The 26173-nt window shown below is 38.4% G+C and overlaps 1 protein-coding gene across 3 annotated transcripts in view; it reads left to right on the top strand.

Moving 5' to 3' along the window:
* Positions 1-26173, top strand: part of AP3B1 (adaptor related protein complex 3 subunit beta 1) — a 159681-nt gene that overhangs the window by 25644 nt on the left and 107864 nt on the right. For all 3 annotated transcript variants that reach the window (XM_068666205.1, XM_068666203.1, XM_068666204.1), the window contains exons 6-7: positions 1380-1446; positions 14298-14480. In XM_068666205.1, the coding sequence (XP_068522306.1) occupies positions 1380-1446; positions 14298-14480 (250 nt within the window). The remainder of the gene's footprint in view (positions 1-1379; positions 1447-14297; positions 14481-26173) is intronic.

Genomic DNA, 26173 nt, shown 5'->3' on the forward strand with positions numbered 1-26173 from the left:
AAATGGGAATTCCATCATCAAAACCCTTCTTAGAAATTGTCTTGATGATGTACAAAATTTTTTTTTTCAAAATGTCTTATTACTAAATTATTCACCTCCCTCTTCCTCGTGCCAACTTTAAAGATTTGAAATAAGGCCTATTAGAAAGAGTGGGCTTTTCATCTGAAGGTTTTGGACCTTGGCCTAAGATCCATTAATTTTATTTATTTGTTTGTTTGTTTAAACAAAAATAGAACTTGCAACACAAGGTGTCTGTAAAAACAGGGATAGAACAATGCTGTTGTTTTACATATGCTGACCATAGGGGCTTCTAACAAAGTTTAGTTCTCCATTTAGCATGCTCTGGTATTGCTAGATATTACAGCTGTAGTGAACTAGTATGCAGCTAGATACTCATTTGTGATTCTGTACTGTAAAGGATGTACTGTGCTTTAGGGCAATTCATCAGTCAGAGTTGAAACTGAAGTGTACAATGATGACCAAACGCTTCCTTGCTTAATTGTGATTGCATCCATATTGAAATGAGTTCTCAAAGTTACAGAACTCTATGTCCATATGGCTCTTTGAGTCTACTGTGTCTTTGTATTGTCTTCTGTCTTGGCTTTGAGTTCTTCGATGTTGTATGGATCCATGATGAAGAAGAAACTGGAAAGAAAAGTTAGTACTTGCCTACCAGCTGTTAGGAAGCAAGTCTGGCAATGAATGATGTGTCTAGCAAACTTTTCTCTGCTTGCTGAATATGCAAAAGGTTAATAAAAAGCCTTTTTTTATTGTTGTTACTGCTGTTTTACCTCCAGCTTTACTATATAGGACTTGAAGCAGCCTATTTTTCTTTATATTACACACCAGCTTGGTACATATACCCTTGACTACAATTCTAAAACTTCTTGAATTCCCACACTTCTGACTCAAATTGATCAAGTTAACAAAGTGTCTTGCTTGAAGCTTTATGTTATTAATCATGTAGTAAAGGTATCATTCTGCTTGGCATGATGTTCATTTACTACCGAATTCTTTCATGCTTATGGTCCCTTCTGCAGAAGCACCAATGTTGTGATTTAACATTTGAAGCTGTCAAGTTCTCCCTAATGTGTTGGTCTCTCTTAATATTTCTTAATATAATTAAGATTGTTATCTTTGTTATACTACCTAGATGTGTTCTGTAATCTTTATATTTTTTCAATTCTATTTATATTCCATACTGAACTCCTCTCAGTCAAGGTATTTTAAAATCATGTCTTTGGAATACTTGATTTTTCTGGAAGTAGTTTCTTTAACACTTCTGGTTCCTAGCTTGTGTCTGAGGACAACAAACCTAAACTTTAAAAAATTTTGATATCTCTGACCAAATATGTAAAAAGCTTTCATTTTCCTTCTAGTCTTGATCCAGAGCAAAAGGAAATGTTAATTGAAGTGATAGAAAAGCTTTTGAAGGATAGAAGTACGGTAAGAGCCAAATGTTGCTATTACATAAATACTCCCTCCCTCTCTCCCTCCATTTAAGTGTGTGTGTGTGTGTATATGTATATATATATATACACTTAATTTAAAATATATGTATTTAAAGAATTGTATTACATACTGTTGAATGATAGCCCATGGTTTCTACTTCTTTAAGTCTTAATGTGTTTTTATGTATCCTGGTTTTGGGTGGGATAGGGTTGATTTTCTTCATAGCTGGTATGGTGTTCTGGATTTTGAATGAGAAAAGTGTTAACAACACACCAATACTTTAGCTGTTGCTGAGCAGAGCTTACACCAACTCAAGGACTTTTCAGCTTCTCATGCTGGCCTGCCAGCCCTTACTGGGGGTACACAAGGAACTGAGAGGGGAACACAGCCAAGACAGCTGATCCAGTCTGACCAAGGGATATCCCATACTATGTGGAATCATGTTCAGCCAAATTGGGGGTTTGGCTGGAGTGGGGATTCTGCTTCTCAAGGCCTGTGTGGGCATCAGTCAGCGGATTGTGATGAATTTCATTGTGCATCAGTTGCTTTGTATATTCTCCTATTATCATTATTATTATTTTCCTTTGCTTTCTGTCCTGTTAAGCTGTTGTTATCTCAGCCTGTGAGTTTCTACTTTTTTTGATTCTCTCCCCCATCCCACTGTTGGGCAGGGGGAAGTGATTGAACATCTGTGCGGTACTTAGCTGCCTGCTGGGTTAAACCACAACAATATGCTTCAAAATATAAGCATCATTGTACGTATATGCAGGATACTGTGTATTTAATACTGATTATCTCCACCTGTAAGACAGGTAATTTTGCTTGCATCATAGGTATTCTTCACCTGTTTGGTTAGTGTGTTTTTTGTGTATGCTTTTTTAAACTTGATTTTGAAAATGAAAGTTAGGTAATGACACAGATAAGCATATAAGTGTCTCTGTATAAACACTTCTTCATTGAGATGTTAGCTAGATCATTTCTATTTGCTTGTGATATTTTAAAAATACATTGATTCTGTGTAATGCATAGTATACCTGTTGAAGTTCATCTGCCTTGTAGTGTGTGCAGCTGTTACACAATAATATTTGATGAACACTAGTTGTTCTTGCAAATATTTCCTCTTCTCACCTGTTAAGTAAAACTGGTGTCCTGTTATAATTTCTGTAGATTTAACACCGCTTTTATATTTTGCCTGCCCTATAATACATACATGTATAAGTCTTCTATATGAACTCCTAGATGTCTCATATTGTGAGGTCAGGTGTCCACATTTCTAATACTTCTTTCTGTAACCACTACAATAAATTTTCACAAGTTTAAGTCAGGTAATTGAGCGATGAGTCAGAAGATGAACTTCAAATATAAGATAGAGACGTAAAATAAAACATTTCTCTTATTTTTGCTCAAATGAGTAATGTAGCAAATGTCATATTTTTTGACTAAAGGCAAGTATTCCTAGGTACCAGAGAGTGTGTTGCTTCAGCTACTATTAGCTGCTTGCTTGCTGTTCTTTGTTTTAACTTTAATTTTACTATTTACATCTAACATTTTCATCTATTACTAATGAAATGTACGGGAATATATTGTCTGTTATTCTAGTACAGTCCAGATGTCCAGGACGTAAATGGTGTCAATCTCTAATAGGCATCTCACAACTTCCACTGAAGGGTTGCTGAAGGAAAGTGTCAGAGCTTAATGGCTCAGCAGACAGTAAATCAGTTAGTTAGTTCTCCTGACTGCATCCGCACTTGACCTGTACTCATTTGTCAGAGGCCTTTGTGCTTCTGTGGAGTTGCCCCCCCAGTGGTTCTTCGTGTATTTTGTTTTTGTGGTTCATGCTCTTGGTGTGCATGCAATCTGTGAATGTGAGATTAGATTCTTTATACCTGTGGAGGCATAAAGGACAGAGGAGCCATCTTTGTTTCTTTTTATTGCTCATGGCAGGAAAATGAAATCCTTGAATTTTCACTCTGTTCCCTAGTCCTTATTCCTTAAGGTAGAAGGCAAGTTATCCAACAAGTAGTCCTTTATGCATTTATATTTTCAAAATGTTAGAGGAAAAAAATACAGGGTTGGTTAGGATCTTCTTTTTCCCAGTGAGTTAATTGTGGCACTTGGAGATGCTTACAGAGGAAGTTAATTCTCATTGCGTAGTATATGCCATTATTCTGATGCCTTTGTGGCAATGAATAATGGACATAGTGTATGAGAATAGCAGCTGAAACAATAGCTATAGTTAAGCTATTTTTTACCCCAGCACATTCAAGAACATAATAATGATGGTCTAGATCTTGGTCTTCTAGACCTTTTCAGAAAAGCACTGGAAACATAATACAGTTAACCTGCTGAAGTGTTTTTCTGCCTCTATTCCTATTGGTCTGTTCCTTAGCAAGGCCTGATTTTGGGCTGAGACATTTCAGCTTCAGAAATTTTACTTGTTAAAGAAGGACTAAGAAGAATTCTGAAATGGAACAATACAAATCTCTTTTTGGGGCTTTGAATCAAAACTGCATTGTAATATACAATGCTTCATCCCAGGCTCCACAGCATATTGTGCTATAAAATGGATCTGTCTCTGTTTACTTGCTTGATAGTTTGTCTTTCGGAAGACCAATCTTGCACAGTAAAGCTCCAGTTTTAGTAGTCATTTTAGGTCCTGTTCCACTGAATGTTCCCAGGAAGCCTCCGAATTTGTTAACAAAAAGCATAAAATGAGTAAGTGTTTTGTTACCAGATAACTGGTCTGAATAAGCTCTCATCTTTTGCCTCCAGTTAGAGAACATAGCAATACACTCAGTGCAGGAAACAGTTTTGCGATTTTAAGCTACGTCTAGCTTTTTAGAGTAGAAAAGATGCAGCCATTGTACAGATAGAATGGAATAGAATAGTTCAGTTGGAAGGGACACTCAAAGATCTAGTCCAGCTGTCTGACCTCTTCAGGGCTAAACAAAAAACAGGGCTTATTACTGAGAGTATTGTCCAAATATCTCCCAAACACTGATAGGAATGCTGTTGATGATAGCCCAATACTCCAGTCTATCTCAATCCCTCTGTAAGTCTTCTCATCCCTCCAGGGAGTCAACAGCACTTCACAGTTTAGAGTCATCAGCAAATTTGTTGAGGATGCACTCCAGTCCAGGTGGTGGTCCCTATGTGCAGGTATTCATATGTAGATTACACGAGCTTACATAGGATACTTAGTCTTTCTTACTTAGGCTACTATGCCTTATTTAAGCTCTTCTTTGATGTTTATATAAATTTGAATCAACACCTTTTTGTGTTTTGTAAGGAAAACTACATTTCCTATACTTTATGTGCAAGAAAAAAAAAAGTGTCCTACACAGAAAAATAAGCAAAGGCTGCACGCTAAAGTTTCTAAAAACTTTCATGAAGAAAAATACCAGGTTTGTCTTCACAGGAATTCTAGAAATGGGCTGAGCTGTAGAACAACAGCATTTCACTATAGCCATATGAAATCCATCTGCTTGATGAATGCTATTTTTCTTTTTATTCTTTTTTTCAGCTTCCATTGCCTGTTTAATAGTGAGTTGGCTTGAACTTTGAAGGGTAGTAATGTGGAACTCAAACCATGTGTTTACTTCATGCTAGTCTTTGGATTCCTGCAATGCAAGTGCACAGAAACTGTTTTAAATAGCAAGAAACTGTCTAGAAAGGAATTTTACTACAGTAAAATTAAACTGTTTTATCAGACACTACAACATGTGTTCATTTGTTAGGTCTCAATCAGTAGTAAGTTTTAATATAAGCTGAAGTAAGCAAAACACTAAATGAGAGAGATGCTTACCCCAACACGTCATTAAAATTTCTAGTGACAAATGAAACATCATTCTGCTTTTTAAATGATTTAACGCCAACATTCAGTTAAAAGCCAAACTCAGTTAATCTAAACTACAAAAAGTACCAAGTTAACCATAATTACCATATGATGGCTAAATGAATTACACAATCACAGAATTGTCTAGGTTGGAAGAAACCTCAAGATCATCGAGTCCAACCTCTGACCTAACACCAACACATCCTCCACTAAACCATTATCACTAAGCTCTATATCTAAACATATCACTAAGCTCTACATCTACATCTAAACATCTTTTAAAGACCTCCAGGGATGGTGACTCCACCACTTCCCTGGGCAGCCCATTCCAATACCTCACAACCCTTTCGGTAAAGAAATTCTTCCTAATATCCAACCTAATACACCCCTGGCGCAACTTTAGACCATTCCCCCTCGTCCTGTTGCCAGGCACATGGGAGAACAGAGCAACCCCCACCTTGCTACAGCCTCCTTTAAGGTACCGCTAGAGAGAAATAAGGTCGCCCCTGAGCCTCCTCTTCTCCAGGCTGAACAATCCCATCTCCCTCAGCTGCTCCTCATAAGACTTGTTCTCCAGACTCCTCACCAGCTTCGTTGCCTTAAGCACCTTGATGCCCTTCTTGTAGCGAGGGGCCCAAAACTGAACACTGTACTCGAGATGTGGCCTCACCAGAGCCGAGTACAGGGGGACAATCACTACCCTCTCCCTGCTGGCCACACTGTTTCTGATACAAGCCAGGATGCTGTTGGCCTTCTTGGCCACCTGAGCACACTGCTGGCTCATATTCAGCTGGCTACCAACCAATACTTCCAGGTCCTTCTCTGCCAGGCAGCTTTCCAACCACTCATCTCCCAGCCTGTAGCTCAGCTTGGGGTTGTTGTGCCCCAGCTGCAGGACCCGGCACTTGGCCTTGTTGAACTTCATGCAGTTGACCTCAGCCCATTGGTGCAGCCTATCCAGATCCTCCTGCAGAGCCTTCCTGCCCTCGAGCAGATCAGCGCATGCACCTAACTTGGTGTCATCTGCAAACTTACTGAGGGTGCACTCAATGCCCTCGTCCAGATCATTGATGAAGATATTAAAGAGGACCGGCCCCAGCACCAAGCCCTGGGGAATGCCACTAGTGACTGGCCTCCAACTGGATTTGTCTCCATTCACCACGACTCTTTGGGCCCGGCTATCCAGCCAGTTTCTAACCCAACGAAGCGTGCACCAGTCCAAGCTATGAGCAGCCAGTTTCTTGAGGAGAATGTTGTGGGGAAGGGTGTCAAAAGCCTTGCTGAAGTCAAGGTAGACCACATCCACAGCCTTTCCCTCATCCACCCAGCATGTCACTTTGTCATAGAAGGAGATCAGGTTCGTCAGGCAGGACCTGCCTTTCATAAACCCATGCTGACAGGGCCTGATTGCCTGCTTGCCCTGCAAGTGCTGCGTGATGACACTCAAGATAATCTGCTGTATGAGCTTCCCTGACACATGCTCCATGAACCATTCATCAAGTTTTCCCCTGCATCCAGTAAAGGCTGGAGATTCTCCTTAGTCCTCCTTTTTGTGTTGATGTATTTGTAAAAATACTTTTTGTTGTCTTTAATGGCAGTAGCCAGATTGAGCTCCAAATGAGCTTTGTCCTTTCTAATTTTGTCCCTGCACAGCCTCACAACATCCTTATAGCCGTCCTGAGTGGCCTGCCCTCTTTTCCAGAGATTATAAATCCTCGTTTTTCTCCAAGCTCAAGCCACAATTCTCTCTTCAGCCAGGCCGGTCTTCTTCCACACCGGTTCGTCTTTGGGCATGTGGGGATAGACCACTCTTGAGCCATTAAGATTTCTTTCTAATTACTGTGTGGAGTTTTGCATCCTGGCAAACTTGCTGTGCTGCAGGTGGATTCTAACATGACTCTTTCCTCCCTTTGCCTTCTCCTCCCCAGCTCATCTGGCCTAACTGAACACAACTCAGGACTGATAGTGGTTTGCATGGAGCTGACCATTGTATTCTGCTGAGCTTTGGAACCACACATAAACATAAACTGTCAGCAGTTTTTAATGACAGAACAGCTTAATGCAGCAAGCTGTTAAGAAGAAAGTGTAGTAAATCAACAGCAACGACCTATTGTTTTTGTGATAGAGCAAAAATTAGGAAATTATTTTAGGTGTTGTATGTATCTTATTTAGCTGTATGAAATAATCAAATTTTACACCCTGGAATGAACAGGTAACTCGGGGAGAGATCAAGGAAGTTGCCAGCATATGCAGAGAGAAAATCAGGAAGGCTAAATGCCAGCACAAGCTCAACCTGGCCGCTATGGTTAAGGATAACAAAAAGTGTTTTTACAAATATATTAATGGTAAGAGGAGAGCCAAGGAGAATCTCCATTCTCTGCTGGATGCAGGGGGGAACATGGCTACTAAGGATAAGGAAAAGGCTGGGGTTCTTAATGCCTTCTTTACATCTGTCTTTACTAGTCAGACTGCTTGTCCTTGGAGTACTCAGCCACCCGACCTGGAAATCTGGGATGCCGAACAGAAGAAACCCCCCACAGTCCAGGTGGAAACAGTTAGAGACCTGCTGTTCCAGCTGGACTGTCACAAGTCAGGGCCAGATGGGATCCACCCAAGGGATCCCATCTGAGGGAGTAGCTGAATGTGATTGCTGGGCTGCTTTCCAGCATCAATCCGTGGTCTTTGTCAGCCAGAGAGGTCCCAGATGACTGGAGACTTGCTAATGTGATGCCCATCTATAAGAAGGGTCATAAGGAGGACCCGGGGAACTACAGGCCTGTCAACCTGACCTTGGTGCCAGGAAAGGAGAAGGAACAGGTCATCCTGAGTGCAATCAAGCAATGTATGTAGATGTGGGACAACTAGGGGATCAGGTGCAGTCAGCATGGGTTCATGAAAGGCAAGCCCTGCCTGACCAACCTCATCTCCTCCTATGACCAGGTGACCTGCCTGGTGGATGAGGGAAAGGCTGTTGTGAAGTCTGCCTAGACTTCAGCAAGGCCTTTGCATGGTCTCCCACAGTATTCTCTTGGAGAAACTGGCAGCCTGTGGCTTGGACAGGTACACTCTGCTGGGTTAAAAACTGGCTGGATGGCTGGGCCAAGTGAGTGATGGTGAATGGAGTGAAATCCAGCTGGTGACCGGTGGAGTTTCCCAGGGGTCGGTGTTGGGGCCCACCGTCTTTAATATCTTTATTGATGACTTGGATGACGGAATTGAGTGCACCCTCAGTAAGTTTGCAGATGACACCAAGCTGGGGGGAAGGGTCAATCTGCCACATAGCCAGAGACTTGTTTAGCATAATTACAGTGTATCAGAAACTCTGTGATTTTTTACCAGTGTCTGTTTTTTAAACAGATATTTAGAAGTATTTTATTATATACTAATTTTTGTTTTTACTGTTGCTTATAGAAAAACTGGCCCAGACTGTGATAAGCAAATAAAATAGCATGAATGTCTGCTGCTTTTATTTTTCTAGTGACTCTAGATAACTGAGCACCTGATGTGACTTTGTCGAAATGAAGATAAGACCATGCTTTTTTTATGCTAGTGATTTTTTTCAGAAAGTTATACAGTGTGTCAGATATATATAATATATATGTGTGTGAAGGTGTGTATATTATATACATGTATGTGTGTGTGAAGGTATAATTGAATATTTTAGAGTAAACTTTTTTTTTCCTATTTATTTTATTTGCTTAACAAGCCTGATATCCTGGGTTTGGGATTTAGGAGGTAGGATTTATTGCTTAAGTTGCTTTTGGCATGCTGTGAAGGACTGTAGAACTGCATTGGGTTTTTAGCTTGTGTATTTTATAGCTCTGATTTTTGCAAACAATAAAAAACACATGCATTAATGATACCTGAGTTACAGCAGTAAAAAATAAAATAGTGTTAATATTGAGAAGGAGTCATGTCCATTTAAAAAAAAAAATCAGGCAAAAAGAATTTGCGACGTGTGTTCTTCAGTCCAAATTCACGTATTCCAAAGTTGTGTATCTAAAGGTGCATCTGAAAAGTAAAGGCAGAATGTAGACCTTTAGCTAGGAAGTAGTTGCAGCGATGATGGGCATCTTAAAAATGTCCAAATTTGTTTCCATTGTCTTTGATCTGATTTTGGTTGGATAATTGCCTCTTTAAGACAGTAAACATTTATTATAGTTGTATGAAAATATAAATATGTGTGTGCTGCCTGATAACATGTTTTTCAGCCACATCCAGAGGATGGGGTTGGTATGTAGCCACATATGTTTTGCAGTATCTCATAGCTGTTGGTACCTGCAGCACTTTTTCTGCGACGAGGTAGTATGCAGAGTGCAGTACTACCGTAGAGCTCCTCTAAAAAAGAAGAATATTGGAGAGAAATTTCAAAACACATTGGTAAGACTTGCAGAAGCTCATTGATTCCAAAGTATGCAGTCCTAATGTGTCCCCAGAAGCTTCCGTTGTGAAGAAATACTGAATGGGATAGAGATGTGTTTTAGGTGAAGACTGAGAGTAAATAAATTTACTACATGGAATCTGTTTATTGCTAATAAGATTTATACTCTTTTCCAAAGGCTAACTTTTTAGCCTCTTTTAAAATAATATTTTACCCTTCAATGAGAATTTTCTCATCACATTAAGTTACTTCTAAAATTAATATTCATTATTCTGGCGCAAAAATGTACTTCTAAATATAACAGATATAACCTAATTTGAATTCTGTCTGGAGGACAAAAAGTCTTTATGCAGATGTGTGAGTAAGGTTTCTTTTACAGACTGTGTAGTTACTAGATGAAGTATGGATTCGTGTGAAGTGAGGCCTCTAACATTAAAAAATGATCCTAGGAATTGGTGATGGCTTTGCAATGAGTATCTTGATCTTTTAAACTAAAGCAGTCTCTTTGGGTATAATGAGGGGGAAAAAACACTGGGCTTTCTTCTATTCAACAATAGGCTTCTGTTAATAAGTTAATGTTTTGGTTTAAAAACAAAACATTATATGTCTAAGACATTGCTTTCTTATTGATGTAATGTTGGTAAAAGCTTCACTTCTGTGGAAAAAAATTACTGAGTTTGTGCAGATGTTTTATTGTGATAGATCTATTATCCCACTATTAGAAGATAAATGACTGATCTTTTCCAGTTTCCTTGCCTTCAGAAAATTGAAATAAGAAGGGGAATATCATTTGGGCTGTATGATTAGGGCAGGTGGGGTGGCCATTAATTTAAGAGAGAGAAATCTTGGCAGCATAGGCCAACTTGCACTGTATTATCAATCAAACCTCGATGCACTTCTTGTGATGACCCAGCACTCTCAGGTTTTCGCAGCGTTAATTAGAATTCATGACAAAATAGATGCAAGGAAACGTTTTGTACCCTTCATAATTTTATAGAAAATTTATTGTTATTAGAGGAACCATTTGCTTAGTGTGATTTTTTTCATTACCAGCTTGTCAACTAGCATAGATAATCTGGAGAAAATATGAACTCCATAGATTGGGTGTCACTTTTGTTGATGGTTCATGTAGTTTACCTTGGAGCACAGCTAATGGCTGAAGTTCATAGCAACAGCACAGAAAAATGTGGCAACCAGTGGAAGACAAATGAACCATGTTTATTGCTTTAATATAAAAAATACATAAATGGAAAGCAGCATTTGAATTTGATGAGCTCATTGCTAGTTTTGTTGGAGTGATTTATATTTTCTCCTTACACAAAAAGCTACTATTGACATAGTAAGATGGAAATTAACTGACTGTTTTTTGGAAACCAATATTTTTTGGTTTTATATTCTGATTGGATCATTTTGTTTTAATTCTAAATATTTTTATGGAATGTTGAGCATTTAATAAACAAACATTATTAGCTGTTCATCTGATGTTTAGATGTATAGTGGGATCGTACTATAGGGGGAACAGTATCAAGTAGAAAATGGTCTCGTATTAAGAAGGCATTAGGAAATCTCAGATAAATCCTTGTTACCAATGCATTTTGAGACTGTTATACATCCCCCCCCCTCCCTCCCAAATGAAAAGCTTGATTTTGGAGAATGTTAGAATGTTGCAGCGGGGGCGGAGAGGCATGATCTTAAGTCATGTGGTATATGGCAATTCCTGTATTACCTTGTAAAACTAGGGACTTGTTACAGGAATAAAATTACTATTCATCTTGTGCACCCCTTGTAATACATAGCCTATGTTCAAATTTTTGTTAATATTTTCAAGTGTTCACAAGTGTCAGCATTCTCACTGTAAAATTAAGAAAGTTACTAACGCAAATTGAAATAAGTAATTATTTAAAGTTTCTGTACTTCAATATGGTTGGCTATTTCTTTGTATTAAGTTGTGTTTTGATCACAGTAACTTTTTAAAATACTGTGCTGTTCAGATGAGATGACTCAGAGCATTCTCTTCACTGCCCCTGCTCCCACTCTTTTGCAGAAGGAAGACACAGATTAGTTCTGTGTCACCTCTATGCCCCAGAATAAATTTTAAAACTTTCTTCTATCTTGTGAATTCCAAAGGGACTAACAAGTCTGTAGTTCTGAAGATCTGGCTGGTGGTCAGCAACCACCAGGTATGGAATGTTCACTTTTTTTTGAGAGAGAATGTATATATGCTCAGTCTTTTAGTAAAGCAGCTTGGTTTAAATTGATTTAGGAATCTGTTTTAGATACCCATTCTATGAATATGTGCTCAGTTTTAAAAAGTCAAAATTACTGTTAAATGAATTATTTTCTGTCAGCTTTCAAAGTATTATCTAAACAAAAGGGAAATACAACATAATGCTTGTACAGTACTAGCAGCAGTTAATAGGCAAATGTATCCATGCCAGAACTGCAGTCAGACACCACCATCTGTATTGTCCTTCACCTATGAACCTAAATGGTTTAAATACTAGTCTGCAACTATTTTTATAGTCATAAATCTGTGTGTGTATGCATGCATGCATCTCTCTCCTTTCTTCTCTGCCTCCTTTTCTCCTCTTATATTTCAAACCTGTCAAGAGACACTACTATGCTGTAGTGTGGAGGTATAGAATATCCACAATAAAGTCAATGGGATAGTGACAAAAAAAGTCTGTGGTCTCAAGTGTCATCTGTTTCTTCTAAAACTTCACAGCCTTCACACTGTCTTCTGCAACTTGGTCTTAACTTTATGGTTGTGCATTGTAATGAAATCACTTGCAGGAAAGCATGTTTTAACGTATGACTCTTTCCTCCCTTTGCCTTGCTCATCTGGCCTAACTGAACGTAACTCAGGACTGATAGTGGTTTGCATGGAGCTGACCATTGTATTCTGCTGAGCTTTGGAACCACACATAAACATAAACTGTCAGCAGTTTTTAATGACAGAACAGCGTAATGCAGCAAGCTGTTAAGAAGAAAGTGTAGTAAATCAACAACAACGACCTATTGTTTTTGTGGTAGAGCAAAAATTAGGAAATTATTTTAGGTGTTGTATGTATCTTATTTAGCTGTATGAAATAATCAAATTTTACACCCTGGAATGAATTGTATGCTTGTTGAGGCCTGCAGGTATAAGTATGTGGATGGGGCTGAAGACAATAAATGCAACTTCACGTTTATTCTTATTGGTAATTCATAAAATCCCCACAGAGCCTGAAACTTGTTTAGCATAATAGCAAGACTATATTCTGAGCTGTTTTCTTTCAATTGTAATGTTGGGCGCATACTAATAAACCAAATGTCAGCCAAATACAGGGAGAAAAATGTAGCATATGAATATCATTGTATTTAATATTTCTCAAAAAGTACCATTTCAATAAACTGCACTCCTATTTAATTGCTTACTTTAAGTCATTGGGGAAATTTTAGAGGTTGAAATGCAGATCCCCAGTGCTCAGATAGAATATGACATTAATTTGCTGCCAGAAGGCTATACTGCATGCATGCTAACTGCATACATATCAGCTGCTTCATATAAAGTCTCATCGTTCTAGTTACTTGACTTAACATGTACTTTGACACGAAACAAATCTTAATTAAAGCATTAGAACAATAATTCTAGGCACACAATGACATGTCCTTACTATGCATTGTCAGCTTTTTTCATTTACTCACAGTTATAGTAACTTGCTGCCAGAATTTAAACAGTTATTCCAAGAAAGGTTTCTTTCTTTATATTTAGAAGAAAAAATCCCATCAGGAGGTTTCAATAAGCCTCGAAGTGTTAGAATGTTGGGAATGTATTTCATTTTCTCATGAAAGCAAAGCTGATTTTATAACCATAGTCTGTAGGAGGATCTCTGTGTATATAAAGATTAATTTCTTATGGGATCAAAAAGATATGAGGTCATAACAGGACATAAATGATCCATTTCTGTAACTTCAGAACTAGTAAAAGAAGAAAAAAAGGTGAACAACATGCAGAAATTCTGCTTGTGCTCTTTGAGAAAAAGTGTTAATATATCCTCTGAATTGTATTGCTAATTTTTGTGCCTTTTTTGCACAGTGTATTCATGAAATGCTAAAGATGAAATTTCATATTACAGTTAATATAGTTATAACGAGAGGAGTTTAGATCCCAGTAGTGCTGGGAAACTTACCCCAGCTCATCTTTAGTTTGATCATGCCAGTGTTGATAAGAGAATCCAAATAGACCTTGTCGGGTACATTGCTGTATTATGCTTTGTTGCTGTGTCCTGTTATTTCTGAGTTAATTGCAAGTTCCCTGATAATTTATTTAGAAACTATAACTGTAAGAAGAAAAAAAAATGTGCTTACATTGCACTGTGTCTTCAGGGCTGAGAGCTAAGATTTATGTGTCTAATAGAAACGGTAAATGTTTGCTCTAATAAACTTACCCCAATTCTATTCTAAATAAGATACCATTTCTTTGGACTTAGGGGTTTTTGTTACTGATGTTTGTTTTCCTTGAATAGAAACAATTTAAAATTCAACTTATCTTAAAATGCTGAGAATTTCTAGTATTAATTCTGATTCTGATTTGTGGATGAGCTGTAGAGGGAACACTGACCTTCTGGTTTATATTTTGTTTTCTAGCTGGTAGCTGGGAGCGTTGTGATGGCATTTGAGGAAGTGTGTCCAGATAGAATAGATCTGATCCACAAAAACTACAGAAAGCTCTGCAACTTATTGGTTGATGTGGAAGAATGGGGCCAAGTTGTTATAATCCACATGTTAACTCGATATGCACGTACACAGTTCGTAAGCCCATGGAAAACGGTAAGTTTGCAAGTCTTTTAATTATTATTGTGTGCTTGAGTTCTGAATTATTTCCTATTTTGTTTACGCTTAGTTTTTAAGATGTGTTTTTTATGCAGGCTTTAACAAAAATGGAAATCAAATGAATAAGCCTTAACTGTTTAAGACTTCACTAATACATGGTTTCCACCATTCATAGTGTGAAAATTCTTTTTGTAGGCTCTCACCTGTTGTAATGTACCCCATTAGCAGAAGGGACTTGGCTTTCAGTGCTGTAGGTAATTTTATGTGAGTCAGCATTAAAAAGGTTTGCCATTCTGCCCCGAAACTGGATAGATTCTACTTTCATTGTGAATTTGAATACACAGTGCCACAGCATACTGAACTATAGCAGAGTTTAGCAAAGAAATTTAATAATCTCAGAGGCTATGTGGAGACTTACATGTTTGTTCTTGAAATGTGTACTGTAAATATTGTGACATATTTATTTTGTAATAAATTATAAGTATATCCTTAAAATTTAGAAAAAATAATATACCAAATAAAAATCCTACCACTTGTAGCAACAGAATCAAAGAGCTTAAGAAATTAATGCAATTGACATTGGTTTCAGTACGGTTTTAATTCTAAGTAACGGTTTAAATTAAAAGAATACTTCTGGAAAAAAAATAATAAAACTGCTCCACAACTCTGTTTGTTTGTATTTATTATACAGACTTGGGGTGTTACTGCTGTTAAGTTTTACCACCTAATTTGAAACTAATTCTTATTTAAAGATGTACATGTTCATTGATCTGTATAGTGTTTTGCAATAGTAGTTGGAGATGGACTTTGTACAGTCACATAAAAGGATGTTTGGTGTACCAAAGTGTAATGAATATAAAATGATCCCAGAACCTAGAGAAAGTTACATCATTTGATTTCATTTCAGGTTAAAATTATGTTGTAAGAATGTTTCTTTCCATAAAATTGCTTAAAATAAGGAAAGCCTTTTATATAATGAGACAGAATATTTATTGTATGTTGCTTGTTGTAAGAAAGCTACTTGCATTCTTCACCCTCTGAACTTCAATTTTTAAGAAGAATCAAAATCAGTAATTTACTTTACCTAAAGATACAGTTTCACAATTGGTTTCATCCAACTTCAGTCTGTGATTGGATAAAGGAAGAAAAGAAGGGGATGACCTGTCTTGGACTGAGCTTGGAGGTCTTGATAGTATTAGATTTCTTTCTCACTATAATGTACATTTTTCATTGAGACCAGCTGAATGACAGTTACTGCTGTGACTTCTGCTATACAAATTTAAAAGGTTCATGTAACAGTCCTGCTGGTATCAACCTAAAATTGTTCATCAGTGGTATAGTATTAATAATACTTTGTTTCCACTTTCATGAGCTTCAGTGTAAAATTTAGTTTGTCTACCTATTCAGCAATTAAATTAGCAGATTTTTTTTTTTCTGGGGCTAGTTGAAATGCGTGCCTTTGTCAATAGGTTCTTAAATGAACACATCATACAACAGGGCATCTTGTGCAGTAGAAGAGATTTTTAATTTAGTTTATTTGCATCATTATGGATCAGTATTTAGGCTGTTTATATGTAAATGTACGATTTGAGGAACAATTAAGTGTTGACAAAGTAGATTGCAGTCATATCAATTGCAGTGTACTTTCCATAATTTTTCTAACTGACATCTTTGATGATAAATAGTGGATGCCAAGTCAAAGCCGATTATACAGTGCACTAGGAATTCATAGCGCTGTCAGGGAGAAGACCGATTGACTTTAAATTTACATATTAATGAGAAGATTTGTTAAGAGGGTGCTTGACTATAGAAAATAACAGCACATTTATAGGGCACGACACTTTATAAATAAAGCTGATGCAGGAAAATGGAAATTAAACCTATCAGATTAATAAATTCAAGACTGCTAAAATGCATATTTGCATTTTTATTCACTAAAATTTGCCTTACTTTTTAAGAAACATATGCTTCTTTTGTTCAAGTTAAGCTAATTTTCAACAAGTAACTGTTTAACATTTTGATTTTGTATGTGTTTAGAACCCTAAAGAAAAATTCTGAAAAATTACTAGTTAGGCAGAAAAATCCATTTTTGAGCAAAATGTTTGAAACTATTGCAGGACTCTTAATTGAGTTACTGATTAACTGAGAATACTTAGTTTTATATTCCTATTTTTAGCTTCTTGGTTGGTTGGGATTTTTTGTTCTGGTCATGAGTACTGTGAAGAAGGATATCTTTGTTTTATTCTGTTAGTCTCAAAATACTTACAGGCTGGTTTTGAAGTATTTATATGTTTATGAATAACCTTTTTTTTTTTCAAATGAATAGTATCCAGCTTTAAGATGTATTAAATTACATGACAGCAAAACACTTATTGTGGAATGAGAAATTCTGCCCAGAAAAAATTGGACAGAACAATTTCAGCCATTTTCTGTGCAGTGACATATTTGATACCAGATTACACTGAAATGTATTCCAGCTTGAATTTTTTGCCCAACACCTTTCCCAGAAGTTATTGGAACTGCTGAGTTGTTTGTAAACAGCTCCTGAAGCATTGCTACTTACAGCTTAATATACGAAGACGTTTAAAACAAAGCAGCTATGGTTTGCACAAAACTGTTGAGTTGCAATCTATCAGTTCAGGAAACAATTTTCAAACTGAGCAGCCATCTCTGTTTCAGCAGGGAGACAAGGATTACAGGAGGCAGTGACTTGATTCAACTCTCCACTGCTGAATGTGTGTGCCATTTTGGAGGCTTTTTTCTAAAAACAATGGAGTTGGTCAGAAATTTTGACAGTCATTGTAGACAACGAAATGTAGCTCTAGCCTCTTGAGGGGAGAGGGAAAGAAAGAAATAAAACATCAACAACAACAACAAAAAAATCATACTCTAAAAGCTGCTCAGCTTCATTTTGGGCAATTACAGGTTACGGAAATAATCTTCCTTGGTGTTCCACTAAGATTGGAGGAAGAAAATGGACTTCAATTAGTGAAGTTACTTATAAACGACAAGTTATGAAAAGCATGTTGCAAGTTTACATTTTTGGGATTATAAATACTTATTAAATTATTGAAGCATTGATCAATTCAAATGCTTAAAAGTTGAGATTGACATCACTTATGGGTGGTACAGAATGGGAATACAGCCTAAAGAAAACGACCTTAGAAAATGAAGACTTTTAGGAGAAAAATAGCAACTTTTTCAATGTGTATAGCTAAAACCATTGATCATGGAAAACAGCCTGGGTCCTGAAGAATAAAAAAGTAAAAGATGAAAGAAAAATATTGAGCTGAAAATTGAGCTGAAAACATCTTAAAACATCTGTTGATTTGTTTCAGTGATATTCACACATAAAAAATTAGTGGCATATTTGTTCTGATGGAAAAACAGGTGTTGCTGCTGTTCAGGTTCAGAACTAAGTTATCACAGTTTCTTCTTGTCTGGCATTTTTCCAACCATAAACAAACAAACTTGTGAATACACTCTCAAAGAAATGGTTGATCCAAGATAATTTGAACTTTTGGATAAAGTACTTATTGTTCCTTATGGTCATTTAGAGATGTGTCATAACCAATCAAGAATTGTACCTGACATTATATACAGTGAGAAATGTGCAGTCTCAGAAGACTACAATTTCCTCTTGGCAATCAAACAGGTCTTTTTCATATAGAAGAAAAATTAAACAAAGTTTTATTTTTGCAAAGAGAAAGCTAAGAAAGCGTATTTTGCAACTTTTCTGTATGTCCTGAGAAAACCTTGATATATCAATGAAAAGGTCACCTAATATCCTAGACAAAGAACATCACATGGGTAGGTGCCCAGAACAAAATTTATGAATATGTGGCATCCGGAAGGCACATAAGTACGTAAGAAAACATTCACATTATTTCTGAGCACGTTACTTCTTTCATGAATTCAGTGCTTTGGTCAGTACCCTGGAAACAGGAAAGAATACCTACAGGTATGAACACAATGAAGGCAAGAAAATAAAGGAAAAGTTTTCTTCTTTGATAACTACTTTTGCCTATTTTGTCCTTCATTTTTAGCTTAAGGTTCTCCATCTGCCTCTTTCTGGTACCTGTTGGTAAAGATCTTAAAAGATCATTGAGACTGTATTGGTCATTGTTTTATGGAAAATCTGATAAGAAATGTCAATGGCACGTACAGTGTAAACCCTTTTTTGGGGATTCTTATTCCCTGGCAGATGCTTGCATATGAAAAGTAGGTTGGTTTTCAGCATCATCTGACTGTATTAGCCCAGTATGAAGTTTATAGAGTGAGGGTTAGAATCAGAAAATATAATTCCTAATGTGACCCAAATATTTGTTCCGTTTGTCACAACAACCATTAATAGTCACTTCAGTATCTGTTAGCTGAAACCATATTTGTCTCTTCAAATAAGCAAACTTTAAAAATCCAGGTATTCTGTGCAAGGAAGCATGAAATCTTGTTTGGCTAGAATATGATACCTTTTCTCTAAATAATACAAACTGAAGTATCAGTTTCCATTGTAATTTATTGGAATTATGTATTGTCCTTCATACAAATGTACTAATCGGTTACACTTCCAGTATAATTCCAACACACTTGTTTGAATAGAGTTGTAAAATGAAAATGTTCCTCAGGAACGAGTGCTGTAGTGTCTAAGTCTGTTTTAGTAGTTTCAAATCTGCATAGTTATACATATCCAACTGAAAACTCAGGTTTTCTTTGACCTGTCCCAATGGTAATGAACAGACTGTGGTTGTAATTGAAGTAAAAATTAAAGTGTCAAACATGTCAGAGTAATTTAATGATGACCTTGTGAACTTTTTTGTTCATTCCATAATACTTCACCTAAATGAAAATATGTATACACTTCTATAATTTGTATAGTAGCAACAGGTGTCCCTCATGGAGTAATAGATGCAGTGTTTGGGTAGTATGATAACTTTATATGAATATTTTATATAAATAATATATTCTACATATTACTACTTCTATGTCATGCTACCTAAACAGTGCATTATGTGTTTGCTGACTTTTGGATAGGAAGCGTTCAGTCTATTTGAGCTTAATTTAAAAGGGTGTAACAGACATATATCGTCCAGTCCAATCACTCTGTATTTCATCAGGAAGCCTCCTTATGAATACTTTATTGATAGGATAAATAAAGGTCATCTCCTGGACCACTACTTCATTACTGGAATCTTTTTAGATTCTGTTTGTAGTAAAGACAGAAATTAAGTTTCTGAAATTGTCTCATTCCTTTTAAAGCAACTTTGTTTCTTAAAGCTGAAAATACATGTAGTTATGGACCAAACAAAGCATGCTGTTCTGGTCTGGTGGCAGTGAAGTCTCCTTCTGCTTTCTGTCCATTGACAGTTCATAACCATAGCTCTAAACTTTATCTTGGTACTGTGATCCAGTTTTTCTCACCTGTTTTGTAATCCCCAGTCCATTCCTTTCTAAGGACTAAGGACACATGAGTGTCAGCAGAAGTTTGTTAGGTGCTATAAACTTAGATGTTCTCCTTCAATATAATGATAAAAGATTCAACAGGTGTTTTTAAGTAGGAAAAGAGTTTAACAATTGGCCTCAGTAACTTTATCTTGCTGAAGAGGAAGTATCTGAAGCCTTTCAAGTTTCGCAGAAACCAGTATGTGTTTCATTTATGTAAGGGTCTGGTGTTGATCTAATGCCATAGGATGCCCTGTCTAATCTTCAGTTGTTTGGTATCTCCTGAAGGGCCCATGCTTTCAGGAGCTGCCAGACTCATGCAGATCTTTTTTGTGCTTGAGGGGACACAAAATGTCACTAGATAGTAATGCTTACGCACTTGAAATACCCCCTTACTTTAACATTCCATCAGAGCATCTCATGAGAAGATTGTTATTAGGTTATGTTAGTCCCCTCACAGCAGCATGAACCTTTATTATACAACTAGTTAAAAAGTCAGATAACCCAAGAAGGGGGAGTATGCTTCTTTGGTTGGTATTTGAAAGGAATCCATTGTTTTGTGGGGTGGATGATCTGGTCCTTTTATTCTTTGACTCCTCAACTGCCTTTGGCTAATGAGAGAATAGTTATAGCTCACTCTAATATAGTTTGTACCTGGAGATTTCTGTGAAAACCTTGGCTTTGCACCTTTTATGTCTTTTCTCCAGCCAGGCTGCAGGTTATGTTGGTTATGCTTTTCATTTCTCAGATATTTTTACCATGTTGGATTGTGCCTTTTTTATACCACTGGCAATTCTTTATGTCGAGCTTTAATCTGTAATTCAAGGACCTCCGTTTGTGGAGTAGATGGATAGTTCTGCCAGCATTAGATTACTAGCAAGTATGGTTGGTTTAGGTCTGCTAATCTGTCTGACAGAGGTCGATTTGAAACTTACCATTCATCTGATTGACTTTCTGAGCAGTTTGAGAATTAGTTTGATTTCACACTGAGACTCCAAATAGATCTTTTCTAGTGTTCTGAAACACGTATTTTAAACGTGGAAGGATTTAGGTAGGCATCTTCACTCACAAATCTGAGATCTATTTTGGATACATTATTAATCCTTTAGCAGAGGTCCTGGTTTAGCAAGGGTCCTGTTCATGATACAGCAAGTGGACTGCTGCTCTTGCTTGACCAATGTGTTTTTGACATTGCAGTTGAATTCATTGACTGATAAATAGTCCCCAAACTGTTCTTAACTTCCAAAGTCGGCTTATCCCAAACTCTTTTGAGAGCAGTTCTTATAAACATTGGAAGGGGCACAGAAACATAGCAAAAATCATATCACAAAAGATTCTGCATGAATCAAAGCTGTGAATGTATTTCTTTATGTCTCTGAGGAGAGAAATAGAGGTCTAAAGCTTTAAAATCAGTTATACTTAGTCTAGGAATGCAAATATTTGAATGGATTTTGAATACAAGACTATTAGGGTAGTAGAATGGGCAGATTGTGAGTGTTCGTGCTTTAGTTTTCCATGAAGTTTTACTTTAACTCTGAGTTTGTGGATGCATGAAACTGTGTTTGGAGGTAATTGTAGCATTCGTGTTATATGCTTTACTAAGTGGAAGGCACATTCTCAACTTTAATGTCACACTGAATGCAATTTCAAGCAAGAGCTCAGTTAAATGTTATCTTATTTACTTAGTGACTTTAACAACAGGCTAATGGAACTTGTTATTTGACAGTTTCTTCATTTAAGCTGTTAATACATTATGAAGATGTCCTTAAACTGAGTGTCTGGAATAATGTTAAAAAAAATTATATATGTTCTCTGGCTCTGAAATACTCACTTTGCTACTGGATTGAATAAGTCACAGCAGATGTGGAACACACAGAGTCCATTCTCAAATCCTAGCCTGGAATGCTAGTGGTTTCTGTTTCTCTGTTTACAATCAGTTCTAGTGATTCTATGACCACTTTGTGAGCACGATCATTTTACTGATCCTGGAGAAAATGAAACATGCTTTTCAAAACAACAGCAGCCTTTTAAGGACTTAGTTGGTTTCACAGCTGATTGCTGTGAAACTGCTTCTAAACTGTTTGGAAGGACAAGAGAAAGTGTGGGAACTCTTTGATTTACTCCTTGAACCCTCATACTATCTCTGGAGTGTTGTAATAAGTAGGATGCAGGCTCTTCAGGAAGGACAGTCATCAGAGACAAGGAGGGGGTGTCATCCTCTATGTCAATGAACAGCTGGAGTGCATGAAGCTCTGCCTGGGGATGGATGAGGAGCTGACAGAGAGCTGACAGAGACAGGATTAAAGGAAAGGTGATGTTATAGTGTAGGTCTGCTGCAGGCCACCTGACCAGGAAGACCAAGCAGATGAAGTCCTCTATAGATAGGAAGCAGCCTCATGTTCACAAATCATGGTATTCATGGGGGACTTTAACTACCCTGACATCTGCTGGATGGATAACATAGTGGGACATAGATAATCCGGGAGGTTCCTGGAATGCATTGATTATAACTTCCTTCTCCAAGTGATAGTGGAGACAATGAGGAGAGGAGCTATGCTGGACCTCCTTCTCATCAACAAGGAGGTGCTTATTAGGAATACATAAGTCAAAGGCAGCCTTGGCTGTAGTGACCATGAAATGTTGGAGTTAAAGATCATTAGGGCAGTGAGGAGGGAGTACAGCAAGCTCACATACCTGGACTTCGGGAGACCAGATTGGCCTCTTCAAGGATCTTCTTTGTAGAATACTGTGGGATAAAGCTCTGGGGGGAAGAGAAGAGGCCCAAGAAAGCTGGTTAATAGTCAAGGATCACCTCCTCCAAGCTCAGGAGAGATGCATCCCAACAAAGAGGAAGTCACGCAAAAATGATGGTGGGTGGATGGATACGTGGATGATAAAGGAACTCCTGGCCAAATTCAAACACGAAAAGGAAATCTAAAGAGAGTGGAAGCAAGGACTGGGAGGAATACAGAGTCATTGTCTGAGAGTCTAGGGATCAAATTAGGAAAGCTAAAGCCTAGACAGCATTGAATCAGGCCAAGGACAGCAAGGACAACAAAAAGGGCTTCTACAAGTACCTCAGTGACAGAACGAAAATGAGAGAAGATGTAGGCCATCTCTTTAAAGAAACAGGAGACCTGGTTACAGTGAAAACGCTGAGGTACAGAATGCCGTCTTTGCCTCAGTCTTTACCAGCAAGATTGTCCTTCAGGAATCCCAGGTCCTGGAGGCCAGGTTGAATGGCTGTAGCAAAGAAGATGTACCTTTCACAGAAGATGATCAGGTTAGGCAATACTTGAACACACTGGACATACCCAAGTTCATAGGCACCTATGGGATGCACCTATGAGTGCTGAGAGAGCTGGCAAATGTCACTGTGAATCCACTCTATAATCTCTGCACTATTGTGGCAACTGTGAGAAGTGCCTGAAGACTGGAAGAAAGTGAACATCACTCCTATTTCAGAAAGGGCAAGAAGGAGTACACGGGGAAGTACAGGCTGTGCAGCCTTCTCTCCATCCCCAGGAAAGTGATCAAACAGTGAATGGAGGCAGAGGAGAATCACCAGGAGTAGTCAGTGTGGATTCACCAAGTGCAAGTACTGCCTGGCCAACCTGATGAGCTTCTGTAACGAAATCACCAGCCTGATGGATAAAGGAGGAACCATCAATATTGTCTTCCTGGACTCCATGAAGAAATCTGACACTGTCCCCCATAAGATCCTCCAAGGGAAGCTGCTGAAGCATGGGCTGGATGAGCAGTGTGGTGGATCAACACCTGGTTGAACAGCTGGGCCTCGAGGGTACTGCTCGGTGGTGCAAAGTGGTTGGAGGCCAGGAATGAGCAGCGTACCCCAGGGGTCACCACTGGGTCCAGTCCTGTTTAACATCTTCAGTAATGAGCTGGACAGAGGGGTAGAGTGCGCCCTCAGTACATTTGTGGATGACATGAAGCCAGGGGGAGTAGCTGATTCTCCAGAAGGCTGTACTGCCATCCAGAGGGACCTCAACAGGCCGGAGAGGTGGGCTGACAAGAATCCCATGAAGTTCAACAAGTGCAGAGGGCTGCCTCTAGGGAGGAACCACCCAGGCACCAGGACAGGCTGGGGGCCACCCATCTGGAGAGCAGCTCTGCAGGAACAGATCTGTGGTTGCTGGTGAGCACCAAGCTGAACGTGAGCCCGCGATGGGTCCCTGCTGCTAAGAAGGCTGATGGTATTGGCTGCATTAGGCAAAGTATCGCCAGCAGTCAGGAGAGGTGATCCTGCCCCTCTGCTCAGGGCTGCTGAGGCTGCACCCGGAGTGCTGTGTCCAGTTCTGGGCCCCTGGTATGAGACAGACCTGGACATACTGGAAAGGGTCCCACAGAGCACTACAAAAATGAAGAAGGGACTGGAACATCTCTCCCATAAGGAGAGGCTGAGAGAGCTGGGACTGTTCAGCCTGGAGAAGAGGAGGTTCATGTATGCAAATACCCAAAGGGGTGGTGCAAAGAGGACGGAGCCGGGCTCTTTTCAGTGGTGTCCAGTGCCAGGACAAGAGGCAATGGGCACAAACTGGAGCACAGGAAGTTCTCCCTGAACAGCAGGAGGTACTTCTGTGCTGTATGGGTGACAAAGCACTGGCACAGGTTACCCAGGAATGTTGTGGAGTCTGCCTTGGAGATTTTCAGAAGGTGCCTGGACATGGTCCTGGGCAACCTGCTGTTTGTGTCCCTGCTTTAAAAAGGGGTTGGATCTGATGACCTCTAGAGGTTCCTTCCAAACTCAATCATTCTGTGATTGTTCCATGTCAAAAAAGATCGGAGTGCTTTTTCTACAACCCTTCCCCCACCCCACCCCCCATTTACTTCTTCCATTTTCCTGATATTGCTGCTAATACATAGTAGCTGCCATCAGTTTGAGGTCAAATCAGAAATCTGGGGAAATACAGTTTTAATGCCAGCAATATCTGGCATTTCTTCAAGGAAACTTAAAGAAGTGTCTCCCACAGCTCAGTGTAGGTGCATTATTGAGACTGAGGATTGGTGAAAATAGGGTTTGGTAAATTGTTTGTGGAAGGTGATGATTGTTGATTCAATGCTATCAGTTAAAACAGTGATACTTTCATCTTCCAAGACAAGAGTCTTATTTTCAGTTCCGTTCTGTTGGTAATTAGAGTACTATCGATGTTGCTTTCTCCATTGTACCTTACCCATACTTTCTTTTCTGCTTGGAGTCCAAAGTTTAGATGTAATGTAAGGGGCATCCTGTTCTGGTTGCTGTTTGTAAGCCCAGACACCAGTAGCACTGTTGCTGAGTGTAGATGTTCTTGCCTTAGAAAAAGTCTTATGCTCTTTGTTATGTTAAAATAACAAGAGGCTTCACTTGTGCTTGCCACCTTGAACCTACCAACTGTGTGCCACGTTAGAGGAGAACTAATATGCATCCTATACACATTGCTCTGTGGACAGCAGTCTTTGCCATTTGTCCCTGTGTACCTCTGATACCACCTATGGAAGTGATAGCCCCACTGGCATTTTCCTAGTGTTTCAGAAGCATTGCCAAAGTGAAGATATATCTTGTTGAATTTTCCCCTTTCCTTATAACTCTGTGTAAGTGCTCATGCACAGCCGTAATACGGGAAGGCTCTGCTTGGAGTGATGCAGCACAGAAATTACATGTAATACCAGTATTCACTTTTAATTTCTGTACCTATTCAAAACAGAATTATGTATAATCAGAGTCCTACAAAGTCTCATAGCTGAAATAACAATGAGGCTCTGAGCTCTACAGTTGTTTCATCTAGCACCGACAAGCAGGATCTCCTTTCTGGGACCTCTGTTCTTCACTGGGAAAACCAAACCAAGGCAATTTAGCTAGTTCTCTAAGATGAGGTTTTTGCTTGGTGGTTTGAATTCTTGGCTATAATCTGTTTTTGCCACAGTCACAATGGAATGGTTTGATTGCTTTTGTCTTTTTCTTTCCAGACCCCAAACTGCTTAACAGAATATGAGTACCAGTGTTACTGAAGATGAGGTTTGTTTTTGACAGCAGAAATCTTTGAGTATCTCAAAGAAAATAAATAAACAAAAGAAAACCCCCATTACTCAGATAAATGCAGACTTAAAAAAAAAAAAAAGTTGAGTTTTCTTATTCTGGCTGCAGTTCAGGTTGAGGCTTAAGGGGTCACTAGTGACTGAATGTTTTGATACTTTCATGTAACTGCTGTACCTATCTGGGATAATTAAAATAATTGGAATCTATTCTTATG

This window comes from Anas acuta, chromosome Z (genome assembly GCF_963932015.1).
Source record: "Anas acuta chromosome Z, bAnaAcu1.1, whole genome shotgun sequence".
In the NCBI taxonomy this organism is placed as follows: domain Eukaryota; kingdom Metazoa; phylum Chordata; class Aves; order Anseriformes; family Anatidae; genus Anas; species Anas acuta.